Source organism: Zalophus californianus, chromosome 11 (genome assembly GCF_009762305.2).
Source record: "Zalophus californianus isolate mZalCal1 chromosome 11, mZalCal1.pri.v2, whole genome shotgun sequence".
Lineage (NCBI taxonomy): Eukaryota > Metazoa > Chordata > Mammalia > Carnivora > Otariidae > Zalophus > Zalophus californianus.
Window position 1 is genome coordinate 61,454,369 of NC_045605.1, and position 14,175 is coordinate 61,468,543.

The window sequence follows — 14,175 nt, forward strand, 5'->3', positions numbered from 1 at the left end:
ATCTTGGCTCTTTCCACAGTTTGGCTATTGTGGACATTGCTGCTATAAACATTGGGGTGCACGTACCCCTTTGGATCCCTACATTTGTATCTTTGTGGTACCCAGTAGTGCAATTGCTGGATCGAATGGTAGCTCTATTTTCAACTGTTTGAGGAACCTCCATACTGTTTTCCAGAGGGGTTGCACCAGCTTGCATTCCCACTGACAATGTCGGAGGGTTCCCCTTTCTCCACATACCCGCCAACATCTGTCGTTTCCTGACTTGTTAATTTTAGCCATTCTGACTGGTGTGAGGTGGTATCTCATTGAGGTTTTGATTTGGATTTCCCCGATGCCGAACGATGTTGAACACTTTTTTGTGTGTCTGTTAGTCATTTGGATGTCTTCTTTGGAAAAATGTCTGTTCATGTCTTCTGCCCATTTCTTGGTTGCATTATTTGTTCTTTGGGTGTTGAGTTTGATAAGTTCTTTATAGATTTTGGATACTAGCCCTTTAACTGATATGTCATTTGCAAATATTTTCTCCCATTCTGTCAGTTGTCTTTTGGTTTTGTGGACTGTTTCTTTTGCTGTGCAAAAGCTTTTTATCTTGATGAAGTCCCAAGAGTTCATTTTTGCCCTTGCTTCCCTTGCCTTTGGCGATGTTTCTAGGAAGAAGTTGCTGCGGCTGAGGTCGAAGAGGTTGCTGCCTGTGTTCTCCTTTAGGATTTTGATGGACTCCTGTCTCACGTTTAGGTCTTTCAACCATTTGGAGTCTATTTTTGTATGTGGTGTAAGAAAATGGTCCAGTTTCATTCTTCTGCATGTGGCTGTCCAATTTTCCCAACACCATTTGTTGAAGAGACTGTCTTTTTTCCACTGGACATTCTTTCCTGCTTTGTCAAAGATAAGTTGACCATGGAGTTGAGGGTCCATTTCTGGGCTCTCTATTCTGTTCCATTGATCTATGTGTCTGTTTTTTTTTTTAATTTTTTTATTGTTATTTTAATCACCATATATTACACAATTTGTTTTGGTGTAGTGTTCCATGATTCATTGTTTGTTCATAACACCCAGTGCTCCATGCAGAATGTGCCCTCTTTAAAACCCATCACCAGGCTAACCCATTCCCCTACCCTCCTTCCCTCTAGAAACCTCAGTTTGTTTTTCAGAGTCCATCACTCTCCTGGTTCGTCTCCCCCTCTGACTTACTCCCCTTCATTCTTCCTCTCCTGCTATCTTCTTCTTAATCTTTTTTCTTAAAATATGTTGCATTATTTGTTTCAGAAGTACAGATCTGTGATTCAACAGTCTTACACAATTCACAGCGCTCACCATAGCACATACCCTCCCCAATGTCTATCACCCAGCCACCCCATCCCTCCCACCTCCGACCACTCCAGCAACCCTCAGTTTGTTCTGAGATTAAGAATTCCTCATATCAGTGAGGTCATATGATACATGTCTTTCTCTGATTGACTTATTTCACTCAGCATAACACCCTCCAGTTCCATCCATGTCATTGCAAATGGCAAGATCTCATTCCTTTTGATGGCTGCATAATATTCCATTGTGTATATATACCACCTCTTCTTTATCCATTCATCTGTCGATGGACATCTTGGCTCTTTCCACAGTTTGGCTATTGTGGACATTGCTGCTATAAACATTGGGGTGCACGTACCCCTTCGGGTCCCTACATTTGTATCTTTGGGGTAAATACCCAGTAGTGCAATTGCTGGATCGAATGGTAGCTCTAATTTCAACTGTTTGAGGAACCTCCATACTGTTTTCCAGAGGGGTTGCACCAGCTTGCATTCCCACCAACAGTGTAGGAGGGTTCCCCTTTCTCCACATCCCCGCCAACATCTGTCGTTTCCTGACTTGTTAATTTTAGTCATTCTGACGGGTGTGAGGTGGTATCTCATTGAGCTTTTGATTTGGATTTCCCCGATGCCGAGCGATGTTGAACACTTTTTCGTGTGTCTGTTGGCCATTTGGATGTCTTCTTTGGAAAAATGTCTGTTCATGTCTTCTGCCCATTTCTTGATTGGATTATTTGTTCTTTGGGTGTTGAGTTTGATAAGTTCTTTATAGATTTTGGATACTAGCCCTTTATTTGATATGTCATTTGCAAATATTTTCTCCCATTCTGTCGGTTGTCTTTTGGTTTTGTGGACTGTTTCTTTTGCTGTGCAAAAGCTTTTTATCTTGATGAAATCCCAAGAGTTCATTTTTGCCCTTGCTTCCCTTGCCTTTGGTGATGTCTCTAGGAAGAAGTTGCTACGGCTGAGGTCGAAGAGGTTGCTGCCTGTGTTCTCCTTTAGGATTTGGATGGACTCCTGTCTCACGTTTAGGTCTTTCAACCATCTGGAGTCTATTTTTGTGTGTGGTGTAAGGAAATGGTCCAGTTTCATTCTTCTGCATGTGGCTGTCCAATTTTCCCAACACCATTTGTTGAAGAGACTGTCTTTTTTCCACTGGACATTCTTTCCTGCTTTGTCAAAGATAAGTTGACCATAGAGTTGAGGGTCCATTTCTGGGCTCTCGATTCTGTTCCATTGACCTATGTGTCAGTTTTTGTGCCAGTACCATACTGTCTTGATGATGACAGCTTTGTAATAGAGCTGGAAGTCCGGAATTGTGGTGCTGCCAGCTTTGGTTTTCTTTTTCAATATTCCTCTGGCTATTCGGGGTCTCTTCTGGTTCCATACAAATTTTAGGATTATTTGTTCCATTTCTTTGAAAAAAAGGGATGGTATTTTGATGGGGATTGCATTGAATGTGTAGATTGCTCTAGGTAGCATTGACATCTTCACAATGTTGGTTCTCCCAATCCATGAGCATGGAATGTTTTTCCATTTCTTTGTGCCTTCCTCAATTTCTTTCATGAGTATTTTATAGTTTTCTGAGTACAGATCCTTTGCCTCTTTGGTTAAATTTATTCCTAAGTATCTTATGGTTTTGGGTGCAATTGTAAATGGGATCGACTCCTTGATTTGTCTCTCTTCTGTCTTGTTGTTGGTGTATAGGAATGCCACTGATTTCTGTGCATTGATTTTATATCCTGCTATTTTACTGAATTCCTGTATGAGTTCTAGCAGTTTTGGGGTGGAGTCTTTTGGGTTTTCCACATAAAGTATCATATCATTTGCAAAGAGTGAGAGTTTGACTTCCTCTTTGCCGATTTGAATGCCTTTGATTTCTTTTTGTTGTCTGATTGCTGTGGCTAGGACTTCTAATACTATGTTGAATAGCAGTGGTGAGAGTGGACATCCCTGCCGCGTTCCTGACCTTAGGGGAAAAGCTCTCAGTTTTTCCCCATTGAGAATGATATTCGCTGTAGGTTTTTCATAGATGGCTTTTATGATGTTGAGGTATGTACCCTCTATCCCTATACTCTGGAGAGTTTTGATCAAGAAAGGATGCTGTCCTTTGTCAAATGCTTTTTCTGCATCTATTGAGAGGATCATATGATTCTTGTTCTTTCTTTTGTTAATGCATTGTATCACGTTGATTGATTTGCGGATGTTGAACCATCCTTGCAGCCCAGGGATAAATCCCACTTGGTTGTGGTGAATAATCCTTTTAATGTACTGTTGGACCCTATTGGCTAGTATTTTGGTGAGAATTTTTGCATCCATGTCCATCAAGGATATTGGTCTGTAATTGTCCTTTTTGATGGGGTCTTTCTCTGGTTTGGGGATCAAGGTAATGGTGGCCTCATAAAATGAGTTTGGAAGTTTTCCTTCCATTTCTATTTTTTGGAACAGTTTCGGGAGAATAGGTATTAATTCTTCTTTAAATGTCTGATAGAATTCCCCTGGGAAGCCATCTGGCCCTGGGCTTTTGTTTCTTGGAAGATTTTTGATGACTGCTTCAATTTCCTTAGTGGTTATAGGTCTGTTCAGGTTTTCTATTTCTTCCTGGTTCACTTTTGGTAGTTGATACATCTCTAGGAATGCACCCCTTTCCTCCAAGTTATCTAATTTGCTGGCATAGAGTTGCTCATAATATGCTCTTATAATTGTATTTCTTTGGTGTGGGTTGTGATCTCTCCTCTTTCATTCATGATTTTGTTGATTTGGGTCATTTCTCTTTCCTTTTTGATGAGTCTGGCCAGGGCTTTATCAATCTTGTTAATTCTTTCAAAGAACCAGCTCCTAGTTTCGTTGATCTGTTCTACTGTTCTTTTGGTTTCTAGTTCATTGATTTCTGCTCTGATCTTTATTATTTCTCTTCTCTTGTTGGGTTTAGGCTTTATTTGCTGTTCTTTCTCCAGCTCCTTTAGGTGTAGGGTTAGGTTGTGTATTTGAGACCTTTCTTGTTTCTTGAGAAAGGCTTGTATTGCTATATACTTTCCTCTCAGGACTGCCTTGGCTGTATCCCAAAGGTTTTGAACAGTTGTGTTTTCATTTTCATTGGTTTCCATGAATTTTTTTAATTCTTCTTTAATTTCCTGGTTGACACGTTCATTCTTTATTATCATGCTCCTTAGCCTCCATGTATTTGAGTTCTTTCTGACTTTCCTCTTGTGATTGAGTTCTAGTTTCAAAGCATTGTGGTCTGAAAATATGCAGGGAATGATCCCAATCTTTTGGTAGTGGTTGAGACCTGATTTGTGACCTAGGATGTGACCTATTCTGGAGAATGTTCCATGGGCACTAGAGAAGAATGTGTATTCTGTTGCTTTGGGATGGAATGTTCTGAATATGTCTGTGAAGTCCATTTGGTCCAGTGTGTCATTTAAAGTCTTTATTTCCTTGTTGATCTTTTGCTTAGATGATCTGTCCATTTTGGTTAGGGAAGTGTTAAAGTCCCCCACTATTATTGTATTGTTGTCAATGTGTTTCTTTGCTTTTGTTATTAATTGCCTTATATAATTGGCTGCTCCCATGTTCGGGGCATAGATATTTACAATTGTTAGATCTTCTTGTTGGATAGACCCTTGAAGTAGGATATAGTGTCCTTCCTCATCTCTTATTACAGTCTTTGGTTTAAAATCTAATTTGTCTGATATAAGGATTGCCACCCCAGCTTTCTTTCGGTGTCCATTAGCATGGTAAATGGTTTTCCACACCCTCACTTTCAATCTGGGGGTGTCTTTGGGTCTAAAATGAGTCTCTTGCAGACAGCATATTGATGAGTCTTGTTTTTTAATCCAATCTGATAGCCTCTGTGTTTTGATTGGGGCATTTAGCCCATTTACATTCAGGGTAACTATTGAAAGGTATGAATTTAGTGCCATTGGTTTGCCTGTAAGGTGACTGTTACTGTATATTGTCTGTGTTCCTTTCTGGTGTATGCTGCTTTTAGGCTCTCTCTTTGCTTAGAGGACCCCTTTCAATATTTCTTGGAGGGCTGGTTTCGTGTTTGCAAATTCCTTTAGTTTTTGTTTGTCCTGGAAGCTTTTTATCTCTCCTTCTATTTTCAATGACAGCCTAGCTGCTTATAGTATTCTTGGCTGCATATTCTTCTCGTTTAGTGCTCTGAAGATATCTTGCCATTTCTTTCTGGCCTGCCAGGTCTCTGTGGATAAGTCTGTTGCCAATCTAATATTTCTACCATTATAGGTTACATATCTCTTCTCCCGAGCTGCTTTCACGATTTTCTCTTTGTTTCTGAGACTCGTAAGTTTTAGTATTAGATGTCAGGGTGTTGACCTATTATTATTGATTTTGAAAGGGGTTCTCTGTGCCTCCTGGATTTTGATGCCTGTTTCCTTCCTCACATTAGGGACGTTCTCTGCTATTATTTGCTCCAATATACCTTCTGCCCCTCTCTCTCTTTCTTCTTCTTCTGGGATCCCAATTATTCTAATGTTGTTTCATCTTATCATATCACTTATCTCTCGAATTCTGCCCTCGTGATCCTGTAGTTGTTTCTCTCTCCCTTTTTCTCAGCCTCTTTATTTTCCATCATTTGGTCTTCTATATCACTGATTCTCTCTTCTGCCTTATTTATCCTAGGAGTTAGTGCCCCCATTTTTGATTGTACGTCATCAATAGCCTTTTTGATTTCGACTTGGTTAGATTTTAGTTCTTTTATTTCTCCAGGAAGGGTTTCTCAAATAACTTCCACGCTTTTTTCAAGCCCAGCTAGTATCTTTAAAGTCATGATTCTGAACTCTTGGTCCATCATGGTACTAATGTCTGTATTGAGTAGGTCCCTGGCTGACAGTACTACCTCTTGTTATTTTTGCTGTGGTGATTTCTTTCGTCTTGTCATTTTGTCCAGAGGAGAATAGATGAATGAGAGAACAAAATGCTAACAGGTTAACAACGTCCCCAGCAAATATAGTGTATACAAATCAGAAAAGACCTGAAACCAGGGGAAGAGAAAGGGAAAGAAAGAAAAAGAAAGAGAAAAAAAAAGATAAGAACAAAAACAGAACAATACAAAAAAACAGAATACGATCAAATATGATCAGGCTAGTGCATAGATCAGTGCCACACACTAGATTTTGGGCGTATTTTGGTCTGTTAGAAAAAAGTGCCTCCTAAAATTTTAAAGGAAGAAAGACATATATGTACAAAATAAGGGTTGATACAATGAAGGGATGGAAGATGATTGTAAAGATGAAAATTATAAAAGATTTTATAAAAGGAATTGATAAGATAAGTTGTTTAAAAAAAGAAAGAAGATTTAAAAAAAAAGAAAAAAGGGAGAGAATGATCAGGCAGGAGCCTAGAACAAAGGCATACACTAGTGATTTAGGGTATATTTTGATCTGTTAGAAGAAACTGTATCTCAAAATTTTAAAGAGAGAACAACTTATATATATATGCCAAAAATAAGGGTAACTACTATGAAGGGATAAAATATGACTCTAAAAATGAAAAATAAAAAATGCTTTTTTTTAAAAAAGGTATTTATAAGATGTTGGTTGAAAAAGGGAAAAAGAAAAGTTTAAAAAAGTTAAAAAAGTTAACTTTGATGAACTAATGAATCATGATAAAAAAAAAGCCATGAATTCTATGTGCAGTATTCCCCTAGTGCTGGAGTTCTCCCATTCTCCTTGATCGGTAAACTTGGTCTTGGCTTGCTGGCTCTTCCTGCTGATCTTCTGGGGGAGGGGACTGTTGCCATGGTTTCCAAATGTCTTTGCAGGAAGCTGAATTGCCCCGCCCTTGTCGGTCCAGGCTAAGCAAGCTGCTCGGGTTTGCTCTCAGGAGCTTTTGTTCCCTGAAGCTCTCGGTACAGCTTTGGAGGACCAGGGCTAAAATGGTGGCCTCCCAATCTCCACCAGGAGGAGCTGAGAACTCGGGGCCCCGCTCTTCAGTGCGCCCCCAGAGAAAAGCAGTCACTCCCGTCTCCCTGGCCTCCGGCCGCACTCCATGCTCACCCGGCCTGTGACCGAGCGTTTCTATCTCTGGCACCCGACCCCGTGTGGAGTCTCCAAACCCAGCAGATCCCTGCGGTGCGTTCCCGCGCCGCTCCTCCCTGGGAAGGAAGGGGAGTCTCCCCAGCTCTGCCATTTGTTGGGTCCCTGCTGGAGGAGCAGTGGCCCGAGTGGGCCGCGGATCACAGTTTATGGCAACCCCGAGCTGAGAGCCCGCGCCTCGGCTCCGTCTCTGCAGCCGGCTTTCCCGCTCCGGTACCTGGGAGCTCTGCCGCACTCAGGCACCCCCGGTCTTTCTGTGACCCCAAGGGTCCTGAGACCCCACTGTCCCGGGAGGATTCCACCCCCTGCTTAGCCACCACAGCGACGTCCCTCAGCGGAGCCGACTTCTAAAAGGTCCGATTTTGTGCTCCGCGGCTGTAGCACTTGCCAGAAGCGGCTGACGGAGGCCCCCTCCCCCGCCGTCTATCCTCCCGAATATTGCCTCGGATTCACTTCTCCGCACGTCCTACCTTCCCGTAAGTGGTCGCTTCTCTGTTCAGAGAGTTGTTGCTACTCTCCTCTTCGATTTCCTGTTGAGTTCGTAGGTGTTCAGAATCTTTGATCCCTATTCAGCTGAATTCCTGAGACCAGATGAAATCTAGGTCTCCTACGCCTCCGCCATCTTGTTCCACCCCCCCAGTTGGTCTTTTAATAATACAGTTGGACATGAATAGGGGATTGAAGGAAAGATATTCTTTTTAATTATTATAGAATTTTTTATCTTGTGTTAGATGTTTGCATATTCTAAATTCTTTTGAGGGGAGGACAACTGGATGAACTTAATGTCCCTTCTAAAAAAGAGGATCTTTGAGTCCCAAACACTGGAGTTCAATAAGGTAGGAATGATGACTCTGACTTCACCTACAAGGATCTTTCAAGGCAAGATGACTCCAGGGAAAGATGCCTCTCTCACTCTTTTCTGCTTGGCTATTGTCATAATCTCAATCTATAGCCCAGTCTCTCCCAAAAATCTTCCCTGATTTAATTCACCTGTGAGCCCCTGGTCTCTGACTTTCTACTTTCCTTCCCATGGCATGCTTCACTTGGAGAGTTTAGGGAGTACCCACCTGTGAGGCTCCTGGCCTGACTGATCATATCAGGGCTCATACTTTAAGGCTAACAAAACAGACTAAGGCAGATATGTTTTACAATCCAACTCAATCATATGGCCAATCAAGAAAACAGATAGAGGTTTATTATATATGTAGATTAGATTAGACTACATATGTATTGAAGAGCTAAATAGGAGCACATCCTGGAGTATATTGAGTGAAAAGAACATGATGGGGATCATAGATCTGGTGTGAAAAGATCTTGTCTGATCCAAAAAACACCATTTTTTAACTGTGGTCACTTACAAAAGTCTGTTAAAAAAAATCATTTGCTGTGTTCAATCTTTTATCCATTTACTTGTCAAATGTGTTTTTTTCTTTTGGCCTTATGTATGTAAGGCATTAATGCTAGTTGTAGAAAAAAAAATGAGACTCAAATTTCATAGTATAATGGGGCAAGAGACATACACATCATCAGAAAATAGCTTATATTTCCTAAGGGAGGTATACTGAAGATGTATGACTGTCTCACCATGACAGCAGGGACCACAGAAGGGCTTCATCGAGGGAGACATATTCCTGTGGGTTTTGAACTATTAAATAGCAGTTCACCAGGTGACCAATGGGAATAGCTATTCTGTGCCCCCCAAAAGCAGCATATGAAAAAGCATGCAGATGTGACAAAGCATGCTTTTGGACAATTCAAAACACTTAGATATGGCTGGAACATGAAGTATGTGGTGGAATGGGATGGTGAACAATCTGAGATGTGGGAAAGCGTGAAAGCAAGAAGAGCTTTGCACGCCATATCAAGATCCTAGCAGGAAATGGAGCTCACAGCTACATTAGGAACATTCAGGGCAGTGTAATACAGAAACCATTTTCAAAGATGTGGGTAAGTGTAGGGAAGTCACAAGTGCTTGTGAACTTCCTGGATTAGTAACAGCAGGCACTGGTATTGTCCCTTGGACTGAAAGGACAAGGGGAAGACATGGAGACAAGGAGAAACCAAAGTCAGAGAAAGATATTTACAGAGAGATAAAACCAGCTTGCAGCAATTCTGCAGGGAGGGAGCTGAAGGAATAAATCTCTCACCTGCCTTTAATCCTCTGTTGGTGTTTCTTATTGTCAAATCCAATCAGAAGTGAGAGGGCAGGGGAGTCTCTGGATGTAGTCCAGTGTCCCAGGACCTAGAACATGATGGGAAGTGGTGGAGGGTAGACCAGAGGAGGGTGATACAAGGGATTCTGAAGAGCACACACTAAGAAAGGTTATATTTGTGTTATTGTTGATGAATTTCACATGATAGAATACTTCCTTAGCAATGTAGAGGCTTCACTGGAAGATGGAAATCCTAGAAGTAGGCATATTAGTTACAAAGCTATTTTAATACCCCAGGCAAGACGTGAGGAAGGCATGAATTGGAGTAGAATTGGTGGGAATGAAACAGAGGCAAGAAATTGAATACGTGGGAGGAATAAATAACATCTAGGATGATTCATTTCATTTTCTAACCACTTTCAGGGAGATAAAGCCGTGTGTTTTCTTCATCATTATGCTTTCTGCATCAGTCACCAATGACACTGCCTTCCATCCTTCCACGTTTATTCTGCTTGGAATCCCTGGGATCCAAGACCAGCAAGTGTGGGCTGCCATCCCCTTCTGCTCCATGCATATCCTTGCTCTCGTTGGAAATGGCACCATCCTTTACATCACCATGACAGATAGAACTCTGCATGAGCCAATGTACCTCTTCCTGTGCCTACTTTCTATCACTGACCTGATTCTCTGTTCCACCACATTGCCCAAAATGCTAACAATCTTCTGGCTTAGGCCCCACATAATTTCCTACCATGGCTGTCTCACACAGATGTTTTTTGTTCATACTGTCTTTGCCACAGAGTCGGCTGTTCTACTGGCCATGGCTTTTGACCGCTACGTGGCTATCTGCCGTCTGCTTCATTATACATCCATCCTTAATGCCACAGTGATTGGGAAGATTGGTCTGGCATGTGTGGTCTGTGGCCTCCTCTTTGTTTTCCCTTTGTCATCCTCATTGAACGTTTACCCTTCTGTGGACATCACATCATCTCCCACACCTACTGTGAGCACATGGGCATTGCCAAGCTGACTTGTGCCAGCATCAAGCCCAACACCATTTATGGTCTCACTGTGGCACTTTCAGTCACTGGCATGGATGTGGTCCTCATCACCACCTCCTATGGCCTGATCCTGCGGGCTGTGCTACACCTGCCCTCCAAGGATGCCCAGTTCCAAGCATTTAGCACTTGTGGAGCCCACATTTGTGTGATTCTTGTTTTCTATGTACCTGCCTTTTTTTCTTTTTTCACCCACCACTTTGGTCACCAAGTACCTCCTCATGTCCACATTGTACTTGCAAATCTCTATCTCCTTGTGCCCCCTGTTCTCAACCCCCTGGTCCATGGCATTAATACCAAACAGATCCGCCTGAGAATATTTGGCTTTTTTATGGGAAGGAGGTACCTAGAATCTCTACGTACCCCAAGGACCAATGGGAAAAGTTATAATTAATCTGTCACCTTCCTTGGACTAGAGATTTCTGTTTCTGCTAATTCTAGCAAGCCAGTATCATGTATTATCTGAAACTTTTTGAAGTATTTAGAACAACACATTGATACCTGCTAAACCTACAGATTACTATTTTCTTGTAAGGCTATTATGTGGCTCATCAATAGGCCTGTAGGTTTTGAATCTTTGTAGGAAAACATCAGGAGGCATTGTTGTAGTACATTTGACAGTAAGAGCCAGTAAGTTACTCTATGTTCAGAAAACCCAGCGCTGGAAAGAAGAAAAGTGATCAAAAAAGATCTCCTCACGTATAGCTTTAAGAAATTGAGAATAACACACACATACACATTGATTGATTGATTGTCGGCACTTTCTTAAACCAAGAGTGTTTGCAGTAAGAGTATCAACCCTAGAAGAAAGATGGTCTGAGGCAGCCCAGGATCCTCTGGATCCGGCATTAGATTTAAACAGATGGAGATGGGGCGCCTGGGTGTCTCCGTTGGTTGGGCGACTGCCTTCGGCTCGGGTCGTGATCCTGGAGTCCCGGGATCGAGTCCCGCATCGGGCTCCCTGCTTGGCGGGGAGTCTGCTTCTCCCTCTGACCCTCTTCCCTCTCGTGCTCTCTATCTCTCATTCTCTCTCTCTCAAATAAATAAGTAAAATCTTTAAAAAAAAAATTAAACAGATGGAGATGACTGCTAAGTGATACTTTGTAAGAAGTCTGGAAGCACATGTATCAACGGGAAAGCCGCAACTCAATTTTCTCAAAGAATTGCTTCAAAAAATGACACTTTGTAGCTAATATATTCACTTCATTTCTGTTGATCTTTGCATTTTTCCCTGATATTCTCTGAGATGAACTTGATTTACATGTAAGTGATTTTGTGGGCCACTAGGGAGGTAGTCTGACCTTTTGTTTGCCTCATTTAGTCAACGCTTTGGGTATATACAAATCCTGGGGACACAGAGTTTCCTGCTAATGCTAGCCAGCGTAACACAGGTTAATCAGAGCTGACAAGTTGCTTTCTGCAAATAGCTGGCCTTCATGCTTTAGCACACGCTGGCCTTCTGTAAGGAGCTGGGGTGTTTGTTTTTGGATACCTCGAAAGGGATGAAAGCAAGTAACCAGTCTACCCTCATACACAATACATCAATCTTCTCCTGAGCCACTTTTTCACTGTATGTTGTCTTTGACCAGAAATTCTCCATCTTCTAAGGCATTTGTGCCACTTTTCAACTTCAGTATCCTTATCTTTCTTTTTCTAAGATCTGAGATTCAACTTATAGACTTGATTTAATTTGTAATGTGTTGTTTGAAGCATAAGCATAAGGGTCATATATAAGCAGAGATCAAAAAGAATTTTTATTGTGCTATTATAAAATATATCACATAAAATTTGCCTTTCAAACCAGTATGTTGTATAACTATTAGCACTATGTATTTCCAAATATTTTTTTAAAGATTTTATTTATTTCTTTGACAGAGAGAAGGAACACAAGCAGGGGGAGTGGGAGAGGGAGAAGCAGGCTTCCTGCCAAGCAGGGAGCCCAATGCAGGGCTCGATCCCAGGACCCTGGGATCATGACCTGAGCCAAAGGCAGACGCTTAACGACTGAGCCACGCAGGTGCCCCTGTATTTCCAAACATTTTGTCACCACAAATAGAAACTTAATAACCATTATGCAATAACTCCCCATTCCTACCTCTGCCCAGTCTTTGGACATCTCTAATCTACTAACAACAAGAAAAATAGGCCTTTTGCAAGAACTTTAGAAAGACTGTTTATTTATTTACCCCTTTAGATGAACATTCATTCAAAAGTATATATTGAAGATCAACCATGTAATAAGTACAATAGACACTGAATTTCACAGGTGAATAAGACACAGCATGTGACTTCGGAAAATTCACACTCTAGAGAGAGAGGAAGTAAAGCAATTCAGCAAAATATGGCATTTGCAGTGACAAGGTGTAAAAGATACTATTAAAGAGGAAAATACGTACATGTTAAGATAATTCTATTTTTTCTTACAACGAAGTAATCATTAATTTATGATCCATCCTAATACTAGGCCCTCTTTCCACTGGGCTGAGGCAAAAAGGTACGACCTGTCTGTATCTTGGTTTTGATCTTCTCAGGGTTCCCATGACAAATAACTAAGCCATCTCTATAAAAAAATCTATCAAAAAGTAATTGTAATAAGGTGCTTCCTATACTTTGGGGAAAGGACAATTAAGTAACAGTGATAACTATCTCCTTTGTTGAAAATTATTAAAACCAATTCAAGACTGGCAAAATACACCAAACTATGATAATATGGAAGATTAATAATAAAGCAAATTAATAAAGGAGAACAGAGATCTCAAAAATTAACCTTGGTTTGTTTTCTTGCCTAGCAGCTGGACACTTTGTGTCATCATCTGATAATCAGAAAATTTAGGGTGAGCTGTTGCCCTTCAAGGATTTTCTGCTTCTGGAGGATTCTTAAGGTTCCAATATGTGGACTCCTTAATAATTTTCATTAGAAAAGGGACATTGTTAGCTGGAAACATGTATTCAAGGATTATTCTTTGAGACTTCACTGCTGTGCTGGTTATTTACAGTACCTGAGAAGTCTTCTCTAGTGAGGATCAGGGTAATCTTTTTTTGATGATGTTTCCAAAATATCCTATCTCTTCTTTTAAGATTGTATGGTAGAGGGTAAATAGGTGGTTGGTATGGGAATGCAGTTGGTGATAATCTGTTGGTGATAATCTTAAATAGCTACAGTCAGTTTATCATCTTAACTAGCATTATCAAAATGGAATTCCCAACTGATAGATAACACACAATTAACTTTTAAAGATTTTTAATCTGTGATTACCCTTTTAGTATCATATAAGTATCCTATTAGTAAGAATTGATTATGGACAGTAAAGATATTAACAAATCTTCAAGGATCTTGTTTATTCCATGATGTATGTTACTAATACATTTTTGTATCTTTAAATATAAAAATCTGTACCTCTGAAACAAATAATACATTATATGTAAAAAAAAAAAAGAAGAAGAAGATAGCAGGAGGGGAAGAATGAAGGGGGGGAAATCGGAGGGGGAGACGAACCATGAGAGATGATGGACTGTGAGAAACAAACTGAGGGTTCTAGAGGGGAGGGGCATGGGGGGATGGGTTAGCCTGGTGATGGGTATTAAAGAGGGCACATTCTGC

General features: G+C 40.9%; 1 protein-coding gene across 1 annotated transcript; it reads left to right on the forward strand.

Annotated features, from left to right (window-relative positions):
• Window positions 1-9,970: 9,970 nt before the first annotated feature.
• Window positions 9,971-10,968, forward strand: LOC113913645 (olfactory receptor 52D1-like). Its single transcript, XM_027577902.2, is given in 2 exon segments — window positions 9,971-10,448; window positions 10,451-10,968. Coding segments are annotated over 2 exon segments (996 nt in total).
• The last annotated feature ends 3,207 nt before the right edge of the window (window positions 10,969-14,175 follow it).